This window comes from Pezoporus flaviventris, unplaced genomic scaffold (assembly GCF_033815535.1).
Source record: "Pezoporus flaviventris isolate CSIRO_AGI_PZ_B2104156 unplaced genomic scaffold, CSIRO_AGI_Pfla_v1 ptg000036l, whole genome shotgun sequence".
Taxonomy (NCBI): Eukaryota; Metazoa; Chordata; class Aves; order Psittaciformes; family Psittacidae; genus Pezoporus; species Pezoporus flaviventris.
Window position 1 is genome coordinate 14,825,756 of NW_026892584.1, and position 19,900 is coordinate 14,845,655.

Consider the following 19,900-nt stretch of genomic DNA (forward strand, 5'->3'; position numbering starts at 1 on the left):
TATCTTTTACCTTACATATGCTGCAGGTTTCCACACCCTTGCTTTAAGGCTTGAACCTGCTGCTTTCTCAAGTTGAGCCACAAATTCAGCCCCAGTCACTCAGGGCTTACAAAGCATGTCTAACAAGTACATCCATGATGATTTGGCAAACAGTGTATTGCTTATCATGTCTGAGAATGCCTGGTTTTGTTCATTTGGGGTTTTAATTCTTTTTTCTCACTCACCATGCTGGAAATAGGGCAGTTGAGTCCTTGCTGTGTCTGGCTTAGCCATTTTCCTGTTGGTAATGGAGTCATGTAAGGAAAACATTGTAAACATCTCTCTCCAAACCCAAGCAGCCGCCTGCCTTCCAGTGCTGTAGGAACAGGCAGTGCGTGTTGCAACAGAGCAGATACCGTGTAGGAAGCACACTGTGTAGGAAGGCTCTGATCTCTGGCTCCTTGGCATACAGAAAGGCCTTGAGCACAGGCGTTCAAACCTCCAAACAGCCCATTTGCATCCTTGGGCCAGGCCCTCAGAGCGCAGCTGTGCAGGTACAGAGCCCGGACTCGGGGTTGGGCGGGAGGGGTGCCGCTTTGAGCCACAAGCCAACGCTGCTAGCCGCCTTCTGATCCGAATTCCCAGCTCTCCGCATGGAAATCTGTTTGGCCTGTCCTGCAGTGCATGATGGGAAGTTTTCTCCCCCTCTCTCACGCCACCCATGATTGTTTTGTTTTATCCTATGTGCTGCTTCTTACTTTATCCTTTCAACCTCTTTTCCTTCTCTGCACAGATATTATAGGCACGCTAAGGCCGGATGAGAAGGCCATAATGACCTATGTCTCATGTTACTACCACGCCTTCTCAGGGGCGCAGAAGGTGAGACTTTACCACTAACAACTCCCTCCCCTCTCCCTGCCCTGCCCACCACTCCTCTCCACCGAGGAATGGACCAGAGCCCCCATCTGCCCCAGGGCATTTGCAGGGAAGCCCAGTGCATCTAGTGATGTGCTTGGATGTGCCATCTGTAATCTTGCTGGAGAAGTGATGTAAATGTCCTTCCGACAGGCTTGAGCTTCTCCTTGCTTCCAGTTCCACACCCCAGCAGTGGAGAAAACATTTGGTAAATCTGGCATTGAAAGATGAGTGAATACTTGCTCTGACAGTCAGTACCATTTCACTGACTAGTGGGCCATCCTGGCCAGGCAATGCATCTCCAGTATTACCACAATCACATCAGCCTGTCCTCCTTGAGCTGCCACCCTGCCTTCCACACTCAGCCCCCACTACGTCAGTGGTCGTTTCCTAGGCTGAATCATCCGTGAGCTGGTCACATAGCACTTTCGTGCTCCAGCCACAAAATCTATTCCTACCAGGCTTGAGCTTTCCCGAATTCACACGCTTCTCCATTCCTTGCTTCTCACTGGTGTCCTGCAGTAGCAGTTATTTTTCTCCTTCTTAGCAGCTGGTGCTGGACACCTGGTAATTCCCTTCTGTTTCTCAAACTCCCTATATGTTTTATTTCTCTTTCCTCTGCTTTGCCCATTCCCATAACTTCAGTCTTTCCCCTGCTTCCTCTTGACTCCAAAGTCTCTTTGCCTGGCATCAGGATATTTGTCCTCGGAGGAGCCAAACCGTCACAGTTCGCCTTTGAGCAAACTTCCTCCAAAACAGCAATTACCCTGCAATCCAAAGGTTCATCTTTTCTTCCCATACCATAGCCTGGCTGGGCTGCAGCCTTTCCATAAGATCACTGCTAATTTCAGGTTGTAGGCTTTGGAATAATAAAATCTGAAGTTCAAGACTTCATTCTTCAAGTTATGAACAGATGTAAAATCTCCCTGTTCTCCCAAGATACAACTTGTTTTTCTCACTAGGCCTTTTCTATTTGAAAGGCAGTCCATGTGTTGTCCAGCTTGAGGGCTAACTCGGCTTTAGGAAGGGTCCATCTCTCTTGTACAAAACCATGCTGATGGTTGCAGCCTTGAAGATACCATGCTGATGCTGGCTTTCAGAGGGCAAATGCAGGCAGGAGGTTCCAAAGAGCAGCTTTAGTTCAAGCTTTTTGTTCTCTGCCCTGTTCCATATAAATTACATGATACTGTCTTGTTTCCAAGGAACTGGGAACATGTCCCACAGCAGTGCAGTAGACTTGCCTGTTTGGCATTGTTTGTGTAGTCATGACTTTTCCACTAGGATCCTGCTTTGTGAATAGTTTGAAACCCTTCAGACCAGGCTGCAAGCTCCAGCCAGCTGATACTTGCTCAGGAAGACTGTAGTCTCAGAACTCTTGCCAGCCTGGTGATAAGATCTGCTGTTTGCCAGGTGCCCCTGAGGGACTGCTCTATGCTGTCTGCTTAATCTGAAGAACTCCAGATTGAGGAAATGGCAAACTACAGTGCAAGGAGGGTTGTGGCCTGCTGCAGGAACAGCCCTCACCAATCCCTTCATCTTCTCTATGTGCCCATTCCACGATTTGGAAACCTACTTACAGGTCACAGACTTTCATCAGCAGTTTAGGTGGATGCTAGGTTTCCTGGAATAACTGAAAACAACCTTTTACTGCCTCAGGACCTGAACCAAGTAGCTGGGGCAAGAACTGGAGATGGAGCTTCTTTGTCATGAAAGCTTCAATCCCACGTAGTCTAACTGGTTTACAGGGAATATTAGAGATTTAATAGTTTATTCATTTTTTAGCAGTCCTGATGGGTCAGCAACTCAACTGTGCCCTGGCAGGAGGAGGTGAACAACTCCTTTTTGGAGCTGCCCTGGCCATATGTTAGCCAGCTGCTGAGTGACACAGACTCAAACACCCAGGCACACGCAGTGATTACTGAGTACAAGTGCCAGTCAGATTATGTGTTGCTTCCTCGTGCATGGTTAGGTGACTTATTCTGATATCGCTCCATTTTTCATTCAGATTTTTCATTACTGCCACCAGTCCTGAAGGGGAAGTCCCATGAGCCGCTTTCTGCTTCTTTCACTGTCTTATACTGAGCCTTTGAAGGTACAGGGTCCCCAGCCTGATATGTGTGTGTAGATCGCTGCTTTTTCTTTATGCTATTTTTATATATATATTTGTAGGTATACTTGCTTTGGTTGATTTGCTTGTTTTCTAACCGCTTCTGACTTCCACACTAAATGCATGCAACTACTGGTTGGCTTGATATTTTGTAAACTTTGATTTCTGGGTTGAAAATTTCTAACTAATGTTTTACCATTTTATTAAGAGATTGTGTTTGGCATACAGTATTCTGGAGTATAGCCTCCTGAGGCTAGAGGACAACACCTGGCTGGCATCTTCCTACGCAGCACACTGTGGGAATGCCTTTCTGTATGATCCTTCTCATCAAAGAGACCTGAATCCATAAGCCAGAGAGACAGCTAGCTCCACTTCCATCCTAAGCAGTCCAAGTCAGGCTTGAGAAGTACAGAAAAGACAAAAGGCAGAGAAATTACCATTACTTTGGCTATTCAGCTTTCCATTTTGAGTACAACAAATAGCACATGCATATCACAGAGCAGTGTGGTAGCAAGCAGAATGCCCTGGGCTTGCCCTCCTCTCAGTCTCAGTGCAAGCCGTATAATGTGCCAGCATAATGCTGCACTGAAGCTGATCAGCTCACACAGGTTCCCTGAGAATACAGGTATGCAGCTTCCAAACCCTAGGATGGTGCATCTTCTCAGTGCTCTCCATGCCTTGTGGGCAGCCTGGCTTTTTTGGAGCCAGCATGAGCATCCTAAATGCATTGTTGCCTTTAGCAGTGTGAGGAAGCCAAAATGACTTTTTCCACTCCACTAATGAAGGCATGGGGGAGCTGCCTTGGCCTCGTGTAAACATCTTCAGAGTGCTACTCTTCTTTTACCTGAAAGTGTTTCACTGAGGTTGCCATCACCACAGATCAGCTTGTTAGCAGCAGTGTAGGAGGTATTTGTGGAGCTTACCTTGAAACCAGAGGGATCCTTTTGTCCTACCTTTTTCAGAGTAAGTCAGTGTAATGTGTTGCTCATGACATTAGTGATGATAGCAGCCACAGAGCTTTTCCTGCTGCTGCAGCAGCAGCAGCAGCATACTTGCATAGAGCAGTCTGCCATAGACAAGAACTGTTAGGAAGCAAGTACTGGTAGGGAGAGAAAGCCTCTACACTTCAGGCATTAGGTTAATACAAATAATGTCGTAATGCTGACATTCAGAAGCTTTTGTGTTTGGACAGATGTTCAACGCGCATATATGCACACACACACTTGGGCAGTGGGAGGAAATCTGTTGTTGGATACATGTAAATATGCCTCTGTGAAATGGGGTCCCTCCTGCACAGCTGGCTGCAGTGAGCTCCTGGGGTCTAAAAAGAAGAAAGTTAAGGGTGTGCAGGGAGCTCCTCTCGTGGGACGACTGAAATAAACATTTGGCACTGTCAGTTCTCTCCAGTGACTAAACACATCATGGTGGGGCTCTGGCAACATGTTTTTGACTGTTTGGTCCCATGTCGATAAAGTTTTCTCTGGATATCAAAAAGTGCTCCATCAAAGTACAAACTGTAGTTAAGAACAGAACAAAGTACAAGCTTTCTTAAATGTAAGCATTGTTTGCAAGTTTTTTTAAGTGAAATTGCTCTTTCTCCTGTACAGATCTCTCTGATGTGTTTTAAATTAGTTAATACCTGTGCATCTGCTAGCTGGCCCACTTTAGTGAAGGGACAGATGACTGAATATATGTTCTTACAGCTTCTTAAAAATGAATAAGATTGCCAGATCCCCTGGGACCTTAGCAATCCATATATCACTGTATAGCCTATGACTTTATTGCTATTCTTCCTGCCTTGCATCAGCTGCAAAAAATAGAGGATTTTTCTCAAATGGCCTTGAGATTGAATAAGCAGATAATAAAAGGCCTTTTAAAAATAGAAAAAGGTTGAAACTTGCCAGGTAAAAGCTCAGCAAAACTTCTTTTGGCATCAGTCCCACATGTAGTTTAAAGGCAGGACACAACATTCACAATTGGTCTGTGGTAGTGTTGGCATGTACCCTCTCCCCTTCATTTCCACTTAGCATCTGTAAGAAGGATTACTCCATAGGGGTCCTGTGGGTAGCACTAGCACCTTCCCCAGGCACCAGGGCCATAGCTGTACTGTGGTAGGACGGTGCTGAGCAATGTCCTGACACCCATCACAGGGACACATCCTCTGAAGATTTGTGGCATGGCACCCACTATGATAATGATAAAAGGGGCTGATATCCATAGATATATGCTGTACAAAGGCCAGCCTGCTGTATGTTCCCCATGCCAAACACATGCATGGCACTCGAGGGCAGAATGTCTGCTCCTGAGTTCACAGCTGGGATTCTTCTGATCCTTACTTTGTTCCAAATTCATGTTTTAACATGTTCAGCTCCCTGCAGAGAACAAGGCCTAAGTTCCACAACGGAACAAAAAAAACCCAACCATATAGTAACAACGGGCTCTTTTATAGTGAGACTTGTTTTGGAAGAGTAAGCAGAAAGATTACACAGAAAGAGGAGAAGAAAATCCTCTTCTCAGCTAGATCATGAGACCCTGAATGCATTGTAGGTGTCATGCAGCAAGGTGCTGGAGGAGGTAGCCCTGTAATGAGTGCCAGAAATACAGGGAAAGCTGGAAGACAAGCTGGGCAGAATTTAAGGTTAAGAGAAGCATCTGCCACTGCATCTTCCATCAGAATTATGACACTTCCAGTCTGTGGATTAACTCTGTTTAGGTAGTCCTTTTGTGGGGTAAAAACATGTAGAAAGTCTCACCAGCCTGACACCACTCTGTTACTGATGTTGCAGCTCTGAATGCTGTTGAGGGGAGTGGAGGGGGTGGCAGAAACCCCTTATCTTTGTAAAGAGGCATCCAGGTTCCTTCTGGTAGGTTCTCTCCTAGAAGCAGCTTTAGAAAAGGCACATAGAAATGTGTTTGTTCTGTAACACACAGGGTGGGCTCAGAAGAGCTCAGTATCTCTGAAGGAATGTATTCACCTGAGAAGGGAAAGATAAATCAGGTCAGATGGAAAGCAAAGCGGTCAGGACAGATGTTTTGAAGCATGGACAGGCTGCTAGAGCCGAGGGTAGGAGGCTTTACCCACAGGTACATAGCAGGAAGCTAAGCCACAAGCTTTGGTTTAGTTTATTTTTTTTTTTTTCACACTTTTTCCTTCTTCTATTTTATTTCTCTTCACCAGGCGGAGACGGCAGCAAATCGTATCTGCAAGGTGCTGGCAGTCAACCAAGAAAACGAGCAGCTCATGGAAGACTACGAAAAACTGGCCAGTGATGTAGGTGTTGGTTTCTGGGCAGTGCTGTGTGGAAAAGAATGTCATTTAACCCTGATAACTAATCCTGGGGAATGCTACTGGCCAGTGTTTCCCTGGAAAATTGTTTTCCTCCTTTTCTAGCTTGAGAAAAAGTAAAGATTGAACTTACCTTAAAGGCAAGGGCAATCTACTTTAAAGCAGAAAGCTCCCATTGAGCAGCTCTGAGATTCTCATTTTATTAAAAGCAGCCACAGAAATGCTAAAATTAAAGAAAAAAATCAAGCTGGTTTAACTTGCATTCCTCAGGACTATAAAACTTCATAACATCTTTCGAGCAAATTGTATGCTAATGCACTGCAGAAGTCAGAAACTGGATCGGAGAGAATGGAAGTTAGAGGTAATTGAGAAAAGAAATGTGCATTTGCTGATAGTAGGAAAGAATCTGTGTAAGTTACAAGCTGGAGGCTGCTTTGGTTAACTGAGAAAGACAGCTGACAGACTGACAGCCATGGAGCTACAGAAGTGACCAGCCGTGGACTGGACTGTATTTATTGAAAGTAAGTAGGGAGAAGAAGATGGGAGAACAGAAAGGCAAGCATAGCCCCTGAGCCTGGTTTCATCCTGGTCTGAAAAGCATAGGACATTCCTCCTTTCACACTATAGACTGCTCATTGCATTAGCATTTTGCCAGCTCCCCCATGTAGCTTTGCTAAGGAGGGCTATTGAAATAGCAACACTGATTTCAAGGAAGGTAGAGTGGGAAAAGCACAACTGGAGGCAAGAGTTACAGCATCCTTCAGTTATTCAACAGTCCAGCAAAAACCTAAGGCTTTAGTGTAAGCTGAGGACATAGTTTGGTCCTGATTGTGCAAAAGTTATGCCTTAAGCATGTTGGGTTGGCAGTGCTGCAACAAGTAGTACTATTTAGTGTGGTAGGGAATGGGCTGCTCATTAAAAAGGCTGGCAAACTTTTCTTTACAAGCCCTGCTGGTGGCAGAATCTTTCTGACACCAAGCATAAAAGTAAATGGTCCCTAATGAGATCAAAGCAACACCTGTGGTTTAAACACAGTTTTCAGTTCAAGGCTTTTTGTCATTGCTCTTTCCAGCTGCTGGAGTGGATCCGTCGCACCATCCCCTGGCTGGAGAACCGGGCCCCAGAGAACACCATGCAAGCCATGCAGCAGAAACTGGAGGACTTCCGGGACTACCGCCGCCTGCACAAGCCCCCCAAGGTCCAAGAGAAGTGCCAACTTGAGATCAACTTCAACACCTTGCAGACTAAGCTGCGGCTCAGCAACAGGCCAGCCTTCATGCCTTCAGAAGGGAAAATGGTCTCGGTGAGTGGGGGTAACCACTCATATATACCCCAGTCATGCTTACAAATGGAAGTCCTTTTCTGCCTTTGGATGGGCAGAGCATGCCCACCTTCAGAGTGAGCTACTCTGCAGTAGGAACCCTGAAGAATACAGCTCAGTGAGACCAGAATAAGAGATGATTGAGCAATCATTGATTCCCTGTTCTAAACCAGACTCAGGCCCTTCACAAGCCGCATGCCTTTATGAAGAGATGTCTGGGTGTCTCTTATTCTTTCTGATTCATAAATGGTTGGGTTTTATTAAAGTTTCACATGTGTTCAGAGAGGGACTTCTGTGCAGACAGGTCCTGACACAGCTAGGCCTGTCTCTTAAATTGGCTTTTGTCTTCCTGGCCTGTCTGCACAACACTGTGAGATCAAAAGCCCACACTCACTCCCTCCAACCAATTGGAGGTAACTCACTGAGACTGGTGTTGATGAATACCTTCCCCCCATCTTCTAACCTGCCTTTTCTTCTCATGCCCCTGTCTCTAGGATATAAACAATGCCTGGGGTGGCCTAGAGCAGGCTGAGAAGGGCTATGAGGAGTGGCTGTTGAATGAGATCCGGAGGCTAGAGAGGCTGGATCACTTGGCAGAGAAGTTCCGGCAGAAGGCATCCATTCATGAGTCCTGGACAGATGGTAATGCCAACCAGCGTGCTTCCTATCACCTGACATAGTGCTGTACCTTATGTAGGGAGGAAGAGATGGATTGTGCATGAGATTTTCTTCTTGAGAAGGCTAGGTTTATTTCTTATTTTATTGGAAAATAATGTGTGAAAATTGGCTTGATCTCTGTTCTCCTACACGATGCACCCACATTGGCATTCACTAACTGTGGCAAAGTGGGAACTTTGAGTACAAGAGAGCTATAGAGGAAAAGTTACTGAACAGTAATGCTACAGGTGGCCTTTACAGAATGAGCATAGCCCAGTTTGCACATGGAGGGCTATGAGACAAGACCAGTATAAACTGTGAGAGCGCTGACTTGAGCTGCACTAGTGCCCTTCTCTGTTGTTAATGGCAAACTTGCACGCCGTGGTTTTAAAGTGAAGATTGTGCATCTCTAGGCCAGCACAGGTGAGGGCAAGCCTTGGGCACGGTGTCTAGAGTAAGGCAAACGCCCTTTCGAGGGCTCCTGGGGCTGACTCGGTGGCAGGGAGCTGGCTGGAAGCCTGTTCTTTATTCTCCTGTCCTTTGGCTCCCTCCGCAGGTAAGGAAGCAATGCTGCAGCAGAAGGATTATGAAACTGCTACTCTCTCGGAGATAAAGGCTCTGCTGAAGAAACACGAGGCTTTTGAGAGCGACCTGGCCGCACACCAGGACCGCGTGGAACAGATTGCTGCTATTGCACAAGAGCTCAAGTACGGCACCCTAGCGCACGTCCCATCCTTGGGGCCAGGGGGGCTTAATCAGCTTTGCCCTCTGGAGAGCCATAAATCCATCCCCATGCAAAAATGTTGGGAAGTCACAGTGTTTCCAAACAGTATCTAGGATACCGCTTCCCAGTATCCAGATACACCAGAAGAGCAGGCCAGAAAATGGATGAGTCGTGGGTGCTGATGAGGGGTCTGCATAATTACATTCCCAAGCCAAGTTTCCATCCTCTTCCAGCTTGTTATGTTGCTGTGAACCCTTTCCTAAAGAGTCTGACCTGCCACTGGCGCCTGTTAGGTTTCAAAGTTATAGCACTGTGGTACTTTTCCAGGAACAGAAGGATTTAGCAGAGGATAGCAGGTTCTCAGCTTGTTCTCTTTTATCCAAAAAAGTCCTCCTTATCCTAGCAGGAGAATATCTGCTGATGCTTGAGCCCATCACAGTCTCTGCTGCCACAACACACCCTTTGCCCCAGGGATACTGGCCCAAATGCACTCTGGTTGGCCCTTGCTCCAGGGCATCCTCACAGCAGCTCAGCTCCCTCTCTGCTTCTCCCCAGCTTGGAAACCTTTACGTCCGCTCCTTTTACTGGGGTGAAAACTGACGCAAGTTACCAGGAAAAATGGGGTCTCATCAGAGCAGGAGGTTGATGGCTAGGGGCAGGAGGCAGGTAAAGAGCTGGCCTCTGCAGCACAGGGAGAGAGACTCTGAAACCCTGCGTGTTTCTTGGCAAAAGCAGCCTGAACAACTTGGTTTTGACTGTGTTTCCTATTTTTTAAATATTTATGTATCATACTGGCCTGTCTCAAGTTAGTGTCTGGGCCAAGGTCACTGCTCTTGTCTGAAGGACTGTTTTCATCTAAAAAATCAAGATTATTGGATCAAGATCATTATCTCCTTTAACAACACAGATTTACAGAATTGCTCCCTTATCCACTGGAGGATTGACCTTGGAACAGGAGGAGGGTTCAAGGCAATCCTCCATGTCAGTAAGATTAAAACCAAGGCTGGCTAGTCAGCAAGCATTAGCTGACCTGCCACTTCCAAAGCACATACTACATGCCAGCCAGAGTAGCTGCAGCTCTAAGAACAACAGGGAAGGCTGGGCCCTAAGCTGCAGGAGAGGTGATTTCTTCCGAAGTCTGAGAACAGCGAGCTCTGCCATCCTTCCAAAAGCCATCTCCCATCTCAGCAAAGAAGCCATGCCCTGAAAAACATGGCTGAGCTCTTTTTTCCCCCAGAGATAGACTGCCGAGGAGAGGGAGAGGGTCTGGAGGAAACCACTGCAGCTGCCCATGCCAGGCATTTTGGGGGGCACAGCATGTTCCCCTCCCAGCAGCAGCGGTCCAGCATGGGTGCACTACAGGCCAGGCTTTCAGAAGCAGTTCTTTCATCTGCAGTGCTGGCTCTGCAGCAAAGTAGATCAAGGAACTGATCTGGATTAAAAACCCAGCAAAGAAGTTATTTTTAGCCCAAATCGGTTTCCTGACTAGTTTATCGTAAGGCTCCACTAACAGTTGTGACCACATGCCTCAGGAGGGCAATACAATAGTGGGAAGAAACAGGGCTGGGGAAGGCAAGAGGAAACTGTTAAACCTACATTACTCTATAGAGAAATGCGCATCAGAGGGCCCATGGTCACTCAGTAGCTCAGTGAATTATTCTGCTTTCTCTTTTGATGCTGACACATCCCAGTTTGGCTGGTCTCCCTCTGCCTGCAGGTTTCTTCCTCTTTGACCATGAGCAAAACCAAGTGCACAAAACAATACAAGACCACAAGTTTCATCCACCTGTGCTCTTTCCCTAGCCATATTCTTACCAGCCGGCCTTCAATGAGTGCCAGCCTATAGACATCTCAGCAAAGCACTTTTTGTCGGGCATATAGGAGAGAAACCTACACTAATTCTGGATTGTCCTAACTAAATGAATGGCGTGTGTAATTTAGTTATTCTCTTGCTGCCTGTACTATACAACCCTCAGAACGATCTTAAGCATTTCTTTGCAGTCATAATAAAATCTTTGCTGCCCATTCTGATGTACAAGGTGCAAGTAGTTAGCCTGCATGATGTTCTTAAGCAGAATACAGGGGCATATTGGTCTGCTCATAATCTGCTTATTCACAGCTTGAACAAGTCTGTACTCCCTTCCCCCAGTGCCAAGTTATTCCCACCAGGCAGTCAGCGCCAGTGTTTTTTGAGGCCTTGGGTGGTGGTTGTTTTTCTTCCTGTTCTGTGCTGTTTGATGTACCATAACATACAAGTGTCTCCAAAACTAGACACTGCTGCCTTCCTGGCTCGTTGTACTTGCAGAGACCATGAGCTCTTTGTTTGAGTCTGTCCTCAAAGCTGATAAAGATTTCTAATGGGTTTCTCATTCTTCCCCAAAAATTCTTTATTTGATCTTTTGTCCTTTTTTCCCCCACCCTTTATAGTGAGCTGGACTATTACGACTCCCCAAGTGTCAATGCCAGGTGCCAGAAGATCTGTGATCAGTGGGATAATCTGGGTGCCCTAACCCAGAAACGTAGAGAAGCCTTGGAGGTGAGACATATTACAAATAGGACCTTTGGAATTACATGGGTAGGTCACTTCTGGGAAGCAAGCTGCAGTGGACACAAGCAACTGATTTCAGTTCTTTTGTGCACTCCTAAAACAGCCTTGACTGTAAACGAGGGCAACATTTCAGCATATTTGGCCTGCTTTTCTCTTTCCAGCTCAATTATGCTGCTATTTGTTTCCTTGGGCTATTGATTTTTTTCTGCTTTTGTGGTTTGTGATATTGTTCTGCTTGAACAGACTGTCCTTCTTTTGTTTTATTTTAAAGGACCTCAGATTTTTCCCTCAAAGGAAGAAATCCACCCTGTGCTTAATCTCTTAACAGTAGAGAGACTTGCATTGTAGCACTGACCTGGGAGCACCAAGGAGATCTGAAAGGAAGGAGCAGCTCAGACAACCCACGTTTCTCTGTGATCATTCTTCTCTAACCCTCTTTCCTGATTTTCTTTCTTTTTTGTGTATGCCCAGAGGACAGAGAAGCTACTGGAAACGATTGACCAGTTGTACCTTGAATATGCCAAACGAGCTGCCCCTTTCAATAATTGGATGGAAGGGGCCATGGAGGACCTGCAGGACACGTTCATTGTTCACACCATTGAGGAGATCCAGGTACAGAGCAGTCATTTGCATCAGTTAGGGTTAGAAAGAGAGAAGTCAGAGGTCTCCTGAATTCCTAGCAGCGCCAAATTTCTAGGTCATATTTTGGTGCTTCTGCTCTAGTGAATGAGGAGTAGTAAAAAAAAATAGAGTATGTTTCCCCTTGATTTCCTCCAAAATCCTGGATCTGAATAGGTATAAAGCATGCTCACACCATTATATCTGGACACAAAGAACTGAAACCAGATTTTTTTCAGTGTAGTTCTAAAATTGAATTAATGAAAACCTGAAAATGGAGAGAATCTTTCAGGGCCTTGTGGGTTTTTTAACCCACATGAGCAAAGCTTAGTGCTGCTCATGGGTTCTGCAGGTCAGGGTGTTCCATGTAGGACCAAATGACCTGGTTATGACATTTCACGATAGGATGTGCCATGAGGGCAGTTCTTGAGCTGCCACCTGGGTTTCATTGCTGCTAAAAAAAAAAAACAGAATTGTCTACTTTGGTGCTGGGTTACCATTTGAAGCAAAAGTCAACTTTCCTTGGTAGGACAGATAGCGGGTATCTCAGTTTTGCCCCGTCTGAAAGGGTGTTACAAAAGCAACTCTACAGGTGATTTTCAGACCTTTGAGAGGGGTAGTGCAATAGCCCTAGCCTGGTATCAGCTCTGTTACTAAGCTGCTACTTTTTTCTTCCACCCTTCCCTCTTGAACAAAGAGGGTCATTAAGTCTTTCATAATGCAGAACAAATCTGAACAGCATTTAAACACTTCCCTGGTCCCTTTGTGACTGTTTGGAGTATCTTTCCCAGCCCCCAGACTTGCATTATATTTCTATGGCCACTGCAGCAGCTGCAGAGTAATGAGTCACCATGTAAGGAAGCAATTTTGCAAAAGTAGTTACAATGTGTGAGTTGTAAGAGAGTGGTTCAATCATGTGGTTTACGTTTTTCATTCCCTTTTCTATCCACATTATTCCCTCAATTATCCCTGCACGTGCCTCTCTGTCTCCCATCCTTTTTGCTGTCTCTTTCCCTGTGTTTGCCTCCCTAGTCTTGGTCTTCCAGGCTTCTGGGATGAAGTACCTTAAAGGCCTGTAGAAGCAGTGGGAGATGAGCCAGGACCAACTGGCTTGCCAGCTGTCCACAAACAACCAGCAAGCATGCCCCACCATCGGTCCTTGAAGCACTGTCTGGGCACCGCAGCAAGATGGGAGCAGAAAGGGCCTGTTGTGTTCATGTTCAGGGGGAAGGAGCTGGTTTTCCACAGCAGGAGCATATGCTGCCTGTGAAAGTTTGTTGCTGGCTGCAAGACCTTCACCTAGTTCTAACTGAGTGTGGTCAGACTGAATCTGACTCTTACTACTCATCTGGAGTTATGCTAAGTGTGCAACCAGTGCATACCTAATGGGAGAATAAAAATATGTTGCATTTACACTAGTGAGACAAGACTGCTTTATAGTAATGCTGGTAGTCAGATCACTTCCCAAAGGGGCTGACAGGCAGTCACTGAGCAGTGTTGGAGAAATAGTTCCCCCTAAATTACAAGCCAAAATTATTCCACCATTTTGGGGGGATGTGATCTCTGTCACTGGGCAACATGAGACAGAGGGACTCATGCTGAACTTGGAAAATGAGACTTCACATCATTTAACTACTTAAAACAGCCTGTTTAGTGACGCTGAGAGAACCTGGGAAGTGTGTTAGACTAGCCTGCTTTGTATCCTGGGAATATGTAAGCTTTTACAGTCACTTCTGCAGGAAATATTTGCTCAAGAAGCTACTCAGTAACTAATGTTCTCACCCGGTCTTTGCTGCCATCTTCTTTCTGCAGGGATTGACCACAGCTCATGAACAGTTCAAAGCCACTTTGCCAGATGCCGACAAGGAGCGACAGGCCATCCTGGGAATCCACAATGAAGTTTCAAAGATTGTCCAGACATACCATGTCAACATGGCAGGAACAAATCCTTACACTACGATCACTCCACACGAGATCAATGGCAAATGGGAACATGTGAGTTCTTTCCAGCCTTGCAAGTTAGTGTGGGAGGATGCTGCTGCTCAATCACTGGGGGCCCCAGGAAGTGGATTATTTACTCTTCAGCTACCCTCGCATGCTCACTGCTGAGCTTTATTGATTTTTTTGCCCTTTGTTTTCAGCTCATTTGCCATACATCTGGAAAGTAGAAAAGATCTTTCTGATAAATGCCAATGGGGTGTCAGATCCATTTTACTTTGTATTTTTATAATGAAAGATGCTGCTCTCCATATCCGCTGTGTTGATGGCTCTTACTATCAAACAAGATCACCAAAATGAGATCTGAACAGGGTCCTGCAATTCAGTTAATGTGAACCACCAAAAACCCAGGTAGTGAACGGAAGCTTGTTCTGGCCTTCCATGGCCTGAGATGTGTTTGTATCACACACCCTACAGCAGATAGGATTCACATTCCATGAGCCTGCCCACTGTGTCCTAAACCACGTAACTCCTTGTTTTCCATGCAAACACCCACTCCTCCCTTCCTTCCAGCAATTTCTACATTTACTATTACATGTGTCTTTATGTGTAAGCTGCACACTTTGTTACTATCTGCTGTAGGTGCGGCAACTGGTTCCCAGAAGAGATCAAGCCCTGATGGAAGAACATGCCCGTCAGCAGCAAAATGAACGACTTCGTAAACAGTTTGGTGCACAGGCCAATGTCATTGGACCCTGGATCCAGACTAAGATGGAGGTAGTGCTTTGCTCCTTTTGAAACTCTGTTTTCCTCTTCAGTGATATTCTTATCCTTGTTTTTTCTTCACAACTGCCATGGTTATTCTTCCTTCAGGTTGCAGCAAGAGACACTTACATAGAAAATATGGAGAATCCCAAGATGGATAACAGTTACAGAAGTGCTTGTACTTTTCTTCCCCTGACTCTTTAGTACAGAGATAAAAAACATGACTGGTATTTTAATGGAGTTGTGTTTATTTGCAGGAAGTTAAAAACCCCTAGATCAGAGGCATGGTTTGTGTAACTTTTCACAGCAGTGGTCTTGATACACATAACAAAATAAATACAGCTATCACATCAAACATCAGCAGAGGAGACGTATTTTTAAAGGAGATCTCTCTTTAGTTAAGATTTGACTTAAAGTAATTGGAGTTAATGAAATGGAAAAATATGAAGCTATTACTGATGACAGGAGATGTAAAGAAGAGAGCAATTACAGAAATACGTCTGTATGAACGGACTAAGTTAGTGGATGACAGTACATCAGAAAAAGATTTGGCTTGGCACATTAATAGCTTATGGTCTGCAGTTTCCTTTTCTTTTGTATCCTTGTATTAGACACATCTCCTGTGACTCACTTCACTTGGAAAGTGTTCAGGGCTCTGCTAATGTTTTTGCTGACAATGTCTCGGCTCATTTAAAGTAACTGCTCCATGAGCTATTTTTTTTTGAATCATCATCCTGTGTGAGTGTGAAATGGCTGCAATAAATGCCAAGCATGTTGAGGCTTGTCCTTCCAATGGGGTCTAACTCCTTTGGCTTTGCTAATGCAGGAGATTGGCCGCATTTCAATAGAGATGCATGGGACCCTGGAGGACCAGCTCAACCACTTGCGGCAGTATGAGAAAAGCATTGTGAATTACAAACCAAAGATTGACCAGTTGGAAGGTGACCATCAACAGATCCAGGAAGCTCTTATCTTCGACAACAAGCACACCAACTACACCATGGAGGTAAACATTTTGGCAACAGATCAGCCAGCCTCATCTGCTGTGGCCAGTTAGCATCAGCCACATCTAGCTCTGGTAATGTGTTGTGTTTCTCAAGAAAATGGAGAGCTTGACAATATGGCCAAGCATGCAACAATGTGTTGCTGAATTTCTTTTTGCCTTGCTGTACTTCATGCCAACCTATTCCAATGTACTTCCAAATACAGACAATAGAAATAACCTGGATGAGATCAAGAGTATTGTTTGAATAATTGGCTGGTTTCATTTCTCCTGCCACACGATTTTGGCAGCCTATTAGCTACAATTAGAAAGACCAGGGGAGCGCTGGTGATTTGGGGCTGCCACAGGCTGGCAGAAGAAAAAAAAACTCAAACAAATGCTTTTTAAAATTGGAGTCTGGCTTTCTGTTAACGACGTGAGGCTTCTTGGAGGTAATCTGAGCTTGATATGAGTCCAGCAGAACACACAGAGGCTTTGAAACTTGTCTTCTGGTTTCTGGCCAGCTCTCTATTAAGCAACAGAGGCAGTGGAGCACCAGTGTCTTCCAGAGACGATGGTTTATTTATTTTCTTGTTAAGGAAAGTTTTCTGCCCAACTAGGTCCTACAATCACTGGGTTTGATTCTCATTTGTGTTGAAGGCTCCCAGTATGTTGCTCTGACATGGCATAGGAACTTTACAGTAGGACTAAGACTTTCTTCAGATCACAAATTGGCCTCTTCAGTTTCTTTTTTCAGTCAAAATTCAGATTTTAAACATCTGGTTGGCTCACACTGCAGGTTTTCTGGGCAGATGACTTCTCCTGCCTTGTCCACCAGCATTATTTGATTTGCAGCAAGTAGCACATTCCATCCACTGGCCTCAGAGGCAGGAAAGCTACTTTTTAATTTAAAAATTGTTCTGTCCTCTTTTCCAGCACATCCGAGTGGGCTGGGAGCAGTTACTAACAACAATTGCTAGAACCATCAATGAAGTGGAAAACCAGATTCTGACCCGCGACGCCAAAGGAATCAGCCAGGAACAGATGAATGAGTTCCGGGCTTCTTTCAACCATTTTGACAGGGTAAGTCAGTGCTGACTGCTGCTTGGTAAGCAATGAGCTTCCATGTAGACTGCATAGTGCAATAAAAAAAAAAGATAAGTTTTATCACTAAGATAAAACTAGACCAGTAGAAGAGATTTCATTCTTAATAAGGCCACTCCTGTGGAGCAGTCATTCCTGTGAGGACTGTTAAGCATTCATTAGTCTGGGAGAAATATGTCTTGACAGGAAACTGCCATATTTCCTGATACAGCTGAAGTATGAAAAAGTTTGAAGGCTTGTTTAGGAAATTAGACTTTTACCCCACCTCCTCCTGAAAGCAGGTTATTATCTTAATGTATAAATTTCTTTGGAGCAGCTGTCCTTCAATCTGACATAGCATAAATCTGTATCAAAGAAACCAGTATTGCTCTTGTGTGGAGCAAACAGGAGAATCTATATGCAGCAGGCATTGCATGACATAGATAAACCCTGATGTAAAACCTGCCATGCCTTACCATGGAAGTACATGCCAAGCCACTAGGGTGCAGTCCGTAAGGAATTCCTCAAAGGAAATTCTCTTCCCCTCAATTTGCCAGCTTGTCTACAGCTCTTCCTTCTACAACCCAAATCACAAAGGTGTCATGCAGGAAAGCAGAGATAGCAGCCAAAGCCTGAAAACAGCTCCGTTATCAACCACTTCAATGTTGTCTGGAAATCCAAGAGCAGCCTGCAAAGATACTAAGTCAGTGATGCAAACAGAGGTTGCTCTCCGCCACTTGCTGCACCAACCAGGATGTTAGAAAGGTCTCCAGAGAACAGGGCTGCAGCCTGCCCTCAGAGATTGGCAACACTTTGAGATTGCTGAACACTGGCTATTTCAGCCCTTCTCTAGCTGCCAAAGTAAAACAAAACCGTGGCTTCTTTTCTTAGAGAGGGACCCATTAAAGCCCTGTAGATTTTACATTTTATTGCCTGCCCCTGCCTCCACAACAGTCTGGCTGATCAAGTGAAGAAAACATTGGTTTCCCATATTCAACTGTGTATTTAATTTATGGAGGCTTAAAGCTGACTTTAAAAGCTGATTTTCTGAGGAAAATCACTTGGAACTGGCTCCACCAACCTGTTTGCCTGTTTGTAGCTTCCTTGATCTGGGCCAGAGAGGGTGGTGGCACACAAGGGCTTTTCAGTGCTTGAGAGCTGTCCTGAGCTAAAATCCTGCAGGGTGGATGGTGATTCTCAGCTCCTGTGGTAGCTTGTGTATAGTTTGATGGGGACATCCAAGCACAGGGAGAGCGTGGGATGAGCAAAGGGAAGAGCAGCTGCCAAGCCGTGTTGTGCTGCTCTGCACAGTAGTGCTGTTTGCAGAGCTGAGCACTTGAAATAGCTTTGTCAGTCAAAGCTCCACCTCATGTGCAGGCCACATAAATACAGCCATAACATTGCTCCCCTGAGCTTCAGCTGGTTTTCCTTTTCTGTTCCTGGGATGCCCTGACAGCTAAGCTTCCTTGGGCATGTTCCAAACATACCTGCCCTCACCTACTCCTTTAGTGGGACGTTTGACTAGAAGATTAAGGCAATGCTTCCCCACTGCCTCTGCCTGCTTACCTGCACTCTGGGTTACTAGTGAAACACAGGGCTTCTGACACTATGGATAATGAGCAGTGATGCAAGTAACTCACTTGGGAGATAGAGATCTTGAGGCTTCTGAGCATCAACTGTTTTTGTCATTCAAATGCTCTCAAGATGTGATGAGCTCTCTGAGAAGGAACTGTTCCAAGAGCATTTTTAAGCGCATCCTGAAATGTCATTGTGATATCTAATGTTGTGCACTTTTTATTTTTCTTCCCTGTCTTTCTATCTGCATGTCATTCTTCCTCTCCCTCTCTCCTCACCCACTGCATGGTGCACCTCTTTGTTGTCCTTCCACCTCCCTTTGATCTCCTCTGTGTCTCCTTCCTTCTGCTCCACACCATCACCGCACTGGCACTGCATGTCCTGCTGCCTGGCACACCGCATAACCAGGACCACTCCGGCACACTTGGCCCTGAGGAATTCAAAGCCTGTCTCATCAGCTTGGGTTACGATATTGGAAACGATGCACAGGTACTGAAAGCTAGTGGTGAACAAAACCAGATATTAAACTGTGAAAAAATAACAGGTTTTTTCCCTTTCTTTTCTTGTTTGTCTTAATCCATCTGTCATTGCTGTTCTTGTGTCTGACTATATACACATCACTTCTCTGTACTGCTTCCTCTCTAACTGTACTTTGGTATCTTTACCTTCTTAATTCTCTGTTTGTCTTGGGAGAATCCTTTTATGTCTTCAAACTATTCTATTTATTTGGGTCACTTAACATTCCTTTCCTTGTCTACCCCTCAATCTGTCTTGTTTTTCATTCATTCATTTTTTCATCAATATGTTCCCTGTGTGTAAATATTCCATGTCCAAAACCACCTTTGCTTCTTCATGGTTCACAAACTACTTTTTCTCTGCTGTTTTTTATATGTCCCGTAAATCTTTCCTTCCATCTCCTCCCCCCTGAAACTCATTCTTTGTAATGTCTCATTTCGGGTCATTTCTCCCTGGACTGGTCTCCCTTTCTTTCTCGGCTTTCTCCATCTTTGCATCATTCCCTGTAGAAGAAGACTGGTATGATGGATTGTGAAGATTTCCGAGCCTGCCTTATCTCCATGGGTTACAATATGGTAATGTAGAGCCCTCTGTCACTCCTGTTCAAAGTGATTCCTATAGGCACCTTCAAAAATAGACAGAATGTGCAGTGAATCTAGGTAAATATACAGATTTATCTTCCAGAGCCATCAGCAATGTTGTATCTAGCATTAGTGGTACATGTAAAATTCTTGTCTCACAGCTGTAGCAGAAGTTAAAAAGATTAAAATCATTGTCTAATTCCTGTGTATTTCAAATAAGAATTGTATTTATCAAACTGTGTAGCTACAAGTGGAAGAAAGAATAAACTTCCTCGTGTCAGTACCTGCACTCTGCACAGCACACA

The 19,900-nt window shown here is 45.1% G+C and overlaps 1 protein-coding gene across 6 annotated transcripts in view; it reads left to right on the plus strand.

The window, feature by feature from the left end:
• Positions 1-19,900, plus strand: part of ACTN1 (actinin alpha 1) — an 89,825-nt gene that overhangs the window by 65,837 nt on the left and 4,088 nt on the right. Inside the window, exons 8-20 of one of the 6 annotated variants that reach the window (XM_061463276.1) lie at positions 773-858; positions 6,180-6,272; positions 7,360-7,590; positions 8,103-8,250; positions 8,822-8,972; positions 11,417-11,525; positions 12,009-12,149; positions 13,968-14,150; positions 14,736-14,870; positions 15,685-15,864; positions 16,777-16,923; positions 18,907-18,987; positions 19,524-19,589. In XM_061463276.1, the coding sequence (XP_061319260.1) occupies positions 773-858; positions 6,180-6,272; positions 7,360-7,590; positions 8,103-8,250; positions 8,822-8,972; positions 11,417-11,525; positions 12,009-12,149; positions 13,968-14,150; positions 14,736-14,870; positions 15,685-15,864; positions 16,777-16,923; positions 18,907-18,987; positions 19,524-19,589 (1,751 nt within the window). The remainder of the gene's footprint in view (positions 1-772; positions 859-6,179; positions 6,273-7,359; positions 7,591-8,102; positions 8,251-8,821; positions 8,973-11,416; positions 11,526-12,008; positions 12,150-13,967; positions 14,151-14,735; positions 14,871-15,684; positions 15,865-16,776; positions 16,924-18,906; positions 18,988-19,523; positions 19,590-19,900) is intronic. The other 5 variants (XM_061463275.1, XM_061463278.1, XM_061463280.1 and 2 more) reach the window with 5 other exon arrangements.